Source organism: Mercenaria mercenaria, chromosome 16 (assembly GCF_021730395.1).
Source record: "Mercenaria mercenaria strain notata chromosome 16, MADL_Memer_1, whole genome shotgun sequence".
Lineage (NCBI taxonomy): Eukaryota > Metazoa > Mollusca > Bivalvia > Venerida > Veneridae > Mercenaria > Mercenaria mercenaria.
The window spans coordinates 20,100,407-20,106,406 of NC_069376.1; the positions used below are offsets into that span (position 1 = coordinate 20,100,407).

The 6,000-nt window shown below is 33.6% G+C and overlaps 1 protein-coding gene across 1 annotated transcript in view; it reads right to left on the bottom strand.

Moving 5' to 3' along the window:
• The window catches only part of LOC123540108 (lysophospholipid acyltransferase 2-like), a 132,231-nt gene extending 130,817 nt beyond the window's left edge, over positions 1-1,414 (bottom strand). The window contains exon 1 of the mRNA XM_053525799.1: positions 1,294-1,414. Coding sequence (XP_053381774.1) covers positions 1,294-1,359 — 66 coding nt within the window. The 5' untranslated portion in view covers positions 1,360-1,414. The remainder of the gene's footprint in view (positions 1-1,293) is intronic.
• Between the last annotated feature and the right edge of the window lie 4,586 nt (positions 1,415-6,000).

Genomic DNA, 6,000 nt, shown 5'->3' on the forward strand with positions numbered 1-6,000 from the left:
ATTAATCTTTTTAAGTGACTTTTTTTACTATTTCTTTGTAAAATGTGATCTTTTTTATTCACTTTACATATTGTTAATAGCAGTAATTCATTATCAAAACAGTGAGGACACAAAAATATAAAACCCTTTCTAACAGCTCTAACTTTGGTACTTTCAGTGAAAACCTATTAGAAACATGACCTTCTTTATTTACAACAAGATTTGACAAAGAGCAGCAAAACCATATTCAATTAAATTAATTTAATGTTTTCAAATGAACCAAGGTGTATAGCCTACAGGAGAGTGAAAAATGTAAAATTTATTCAAAATTTTAGTCAAAGAACTGTCTTGTGACTTTCAAAAATAGCTGAGGGAAAGAGAAAACCAAGATCTGAATTCCTGACCAGTTGTTCCTGTAAGAATTAGGTTTCTAAAGGATTGGAGATTTTTGCATTATTAAAAAGACATAAAAATACACCAAAGTATGAAAAAATAATATAATCTTACTGTAAATATGTTGAATGCATTAATGTTTTATTTGAGCAAGGTAAAATATTGCCTGCTTTGCAAACGTGTGTAATTTGGCATCATAAAAGGTCACTTATACCTATTTGACAGCAAAATAAATAAGGGCGTCAAAACTCATGAGCGTCAAAACAGATGATCGAAGGATAACATATCACGAATGTGTCACTTTATGTACCAGACACTTTATGTACCAGCACTTTATGTACCACTTTGGACACCTTATGTATATATGATATATAGTAGATGATCATTTTTGTTTTGATTTGATGAAAATGTTTTATTTTATTGTTTTATGCACCTGCATAAAATACTCGCAAATGTGTCATGCAGTATTTATAGATAGATAGATAGATAGATAATCTACTTGAAATGTTTTTTACTAAATTAAATGTTAATTGTCATAATTAATAAGGTAATTTATATGCACATAGGAATGTTAACAACATTCTATGGACTTAAGCTTATTAAATCAAAGTTGTTTTCACAGGTAATTATCACATATTGACAGTGCTACACAATGAGATACAATTACTATATAATACATAGGTGGTACACTAAGTGTCAAAGTGGTACATAAAGTGTCTGGTACATTAAGTGACTGGTACATAAGGTGTCGCACACTATACCCACATATCACTGTGATAAACTTTGGCTGGCAAAGAAGCCTTTTTTTTTTAAGAAAGGAAGTCATTGATTGATGAAGTTGCAGAAACTTTATACAAATTACTATTTAGGAAAGTTCAGACTCAAATGATACTATAGAAACAATTAACATTGCATCCTTACCATATCAGTTGGGACGCCGATTTTGTTGGCGACAGGCCCTAAAATCCCATCTTCTTTGACATCCATTTTTTGCTGTTGTTTCTCTTTCAAGTCAGAGGTTAAAGGTCAAGGTTCTAAATTTAGGTATGGTATAAATTCTTACCAAACACATTGTTACTGTTTTAAAGGATAGATGGATTGAAATTACGTTTAAATGATTGATCGATTGTCCGATTGATTGAATGACGTAAATTCAGAAAATCAATCGATATAAAGTAATTGAACATAATCCATAAATCAATCGATTTTCAAAGGAATGTTTTAATCTCTGGCCTGGCCTAGCCCAAATTGGCCGGGCCAGACCAGCCCAGAACAGGCCAAAATTTAGCAAAAAAAAAAAATAAATAAAAAAAAAAAAAAATAAAGTACACACATATCCATACTTCATTCCCCTAAAGACTGTGTACAAATATATATCATGACTGTAAACTGCTCATACATGTATATTTGTATTTAAGAGTCTCTGCAGAACAAACAAACAAAGATCTGCATTCCTGGTCAGCAGTGCCTCTAGATAATCGTTAATTACATATGTATCAATATCAGGCACGTGTCCAGGTGGGGGGCCAGGGGGCTCGGCCCCCCCCCCCCCAGCTGGCTGGCTAGTTACGACTTTTATTACTATGGGCCCCTCAATAAACAAATTTATACACCAGCGCAACTGGCTTGATTTGACAGCAATACACAGACTAAAGAGCCATAAAACCTTGTCCAGTAGCGGAAATTAGCCCCAGGCATGTCACAGGTAAAAGTTTATATGTGCATGCTTCATTGATCGCTTGATTGGGTAGTGGAGAAACTATTATGTTTTTTACTCTTTGGAAGTGTTATAAAATGATCAGAACATTGTTGGTTTTGTTAAGTAAATCTTAAAATGAATCTGACAATTGAAATATTATGATGGTTGTATTTTGTTTTTACATTAAGGCACATTCCCCAAATTTATTAAATTGATAGATATTTATCCTATCTTTTTATTTTACAACAATTATGAATCTGAAACTACTGTATCAATTTTACTCTTTTGGGTCCAATAACCTTACTTAAAACTCGCATAGTTTTAAAAGTAGTTTCTCAGTAAATCTTACAGAACGCATCTAAAACTCGGTACTTATGTGGGGTTTTATACATAAAAATATCATTTACTAATATATGCTGTAATGTTATAGTTTGTACACTCAAAGAAGTATAAAATACACATCTATTTATTCTTATAGATCTTTGGTACAGTTATGAGTTCAATGTCATTTGAAATCTATGATCTATTTTCAAAATAGTAATTGTCATAATACGTCATTTGTTTTGTTAGAAATCTAAAAACATTTGGCCATTTTGCAATTAGGATACCCTTAATAATTAGACTAGCCCTTAGATTGATAATTACGATATTTCTATGTTTTTTTTCTTTTTTATGTTCATAGAGACAAAAGCCAGTCTATTCTAGGGATTTTCTAAGAGGACTGATGGCAAAATTGTAATATTGAACATAGTATATAGACTGACTCAGTTCACTACATGAAATCATAAAAATGTGAAAAAAATATCATAGTCTAGGAGCTAGTCTACTTAATAATCATCTTGAAACGTCAACATTTTTTTTCAACTGGGAATCATACAGAAAAATAAGTCCATACACTGTGACTGTACAATCATACATACATTGAAAAGGCTTGATGAAATGATTAAAAAGTAGACTTTTCCTTAAATATATGATACATTCATGCATCCTTAAAGGTGTTTCAGGTAGCAGGAAAATGCATCTATTTATGTGCCATATTAAAAAAAATTCGCAATCGGGAGGGGATACCCCTCCCGAACCCACCCCAGGTTGGGCCCCCCCAGCAAACAAATCCTGCACACGGGCCTGTATATTCACATAGCATTTCAGTGATTCAGGTTACCACTGGCAAAAGATATAATAAAATGAAATGATGTTAGAAAGTACCAGAAATTTTGCCTTTTCTGTAATCACATGCATCCACATGAAGACAAACTGATGGCTGATCTTTATCACACTTACTTTAATATATACCAGTTAATGTAAGACTTGAACATTCTCATAGTTCGTGTGCTGCTACTTTATAAATCAATAAACAAGTAGTAAATAAATGGACATTCTACAGATAAATGGCAATTATTTTACCCCTCTACTGCCAGTGAATCCCTCTGGGATCAGTATTGGTATAACTATTATTTTTGGATCAAACATGATTAATCTTCCAAAAGTGAAAATTTTGATATGACAAACATTTTTGATTTACTGAATGAGAAAATAAAACAGGTCTAAATGTAATACTCTTGTAGTTGCTGATGTCTGTTTCTTTAAACATTTAAACACTGAAAACTATGCCCTCAACTGGCCTAACCCGGTCGAAAATTTTGCTTATCGGGCTAGGCAATGTCAGGCCAGGCAAGACCAGGTCGGGCCAGTGCAGGTCAGATATTAAAAATGCCAATCAATCAATGTCAAAGAAAATATCACATAATTTGACGCCATTTCATCTTTTCATCTAATGTTAGAAGTCATGTCTCGTTTTCAGTCCAGTTCCCTTGAAACACATAAGGGTCAATCAACTTTGATATTCAACAAAACCCGTTGTACAGACAATCAGCCCTCTTCGATAACTCAGTAGCAGAGTGTCCTTTGAGTGCTGAAGGTTGGGATTAGATCCCTTGCCGTATCATATCAAATACGTGAAAAATGGTACTAGTAGCCTCCATGCTTCATCATTCGTCATTTACAATAACGACAAACGTACAATACTGATATACACTTTGACTATGCGTGGGGGTTAGAAAAATTAAGACTGTCAGATTTCCTAGGCTACTCAGTTCACCTAGTACTCCCTTAAATATTCAGTTATGATAAAAAAGGTGCAAATACCTAACACCTTATACCTTAAACCCCTTAATTGCGAATGTATATACACGCACATATATACTGTTGTGCAGAAATGGGGATGTTAGTAGGGTTAAAACAGTATAAAAGCAAATATTTGTACTAAAATTATCGCGTAGACTTTAATGTATATAGCCACTGCTGATCTGAATCCGGAGAACGTTTCAACACCGACTACACGAGATGGGAAAATGTTGTGTTTTTTTTTTTGTTTTTTTTTTTTGTTTTTGTAATAATCAGCTGCAGTAGATGATATCTGAAATGTCAGATGATTGTAGTGTCTGAATTGTTTTGTGTTGTGTGTAGCATATTGCCTAGGATTACTATCTACCTGATAATGAACCATTTCGTAAAATATTGTTAGTCTAATATATTATCTTCTAAATTGCAATAAATTCCAATTTAAGTCATTTATGATATTTGAGACTGTGCCAGGGTCTTGCTACAATTATTGTTTGATACAATTCTTGCAGCCTGTCTTTGAATGTCTTCTAGTTTGTCTACATGTATATCCTTTCGATGGTAAGGGTCCCATACACTGAAACAATACTGTAACGTTGGTCTACAAAAGTATTATGAGCAGCAGTTGTGGTGAGCTTCTAAACAAATGTATGTTATATTTTAAGAAAAATAAGCTTAGGCTAGCTTTATTATCAACTTTATTTACATGTGGAGACCAAGATGTATTTGATGTTACTTCAATGCCTAAATAGGTAGCTTGAGTGACAACAGACAGAGGCTATTTGTGCAAGGTAAAATCTGTATTTATATGTTTTCTGGACCTAAAGACATACAATATGTGACATTTGTAAAGCTTGTCGTACAATAGCTGTGAACCTCGTACTTTACGTCTGTAAATTATATGCGATATTAGATATGGCTTTATACAGATTTTATTACCTTTCCCTTTACGTTTCGAAGGTGCACGGTAAAGGCTGTGTATATGTAGCATAAGACACAGTAACGGTAGTGGATACTCAACGCTGGTAAAGCAGCGTAACTGGCTATCTGAAGTAACGGTCGCTGGTAAAGGAGCGTAACTGGCTATCTGAAGTAACGGTCGCTGGTAAAGGAGCGTAGCTGGCTATCTGAAGTAACGGTCGCTGGTAAAGGAGCGTAACTGGCTATCTGAAGTAACGGTCGCTGTTAAAGGAGCATATCTGGCTGGATGACACTTTACTTTGGATTGTTATTTAGTTCCCACAAAACACTATAATTTTAACTTATATGTTCATTTCCTCCTCAGCACTGCTATTTTTACTAGCTGCCATTCCAGACTTATATGACCAACGGAAAGACAATATTGTTCTTATAGTAGTTATGTCTGCTAGGTTTTTCTAGACTCAGTGTTGTTTCATTTTCTAATCCTCTAATAAGGATCATGGAAAACACTTAGTTTTAATATAACTGAATTCCACTCAAACCGGCGCTATGAGGCTTGAGTGACGTTGCACATTCCATTACCTCTCACGAACAGAGACCCGATCATACCGTGTCTACTATTATTTTACTTAGTTGCATTCTATGCCTCCTAATGGACTTCTTATAGACTTTATTAAATTATTGAAAACGATGATTTTTTCTCTCAAAATTGTCTTTAAATGATGAAAGTTATTAATATTCTACCATTCTGTTTCAATGGCAAAGTACAACAAAATGGCCGATTTTATTTAACTTTAGATATTCATTTGAAATGTGTAGTTTCCGTATTTCTATGAAATCTTTTCTTTACTTTTCAAACACGAAAATCCGATCTATTTTAAAGTATT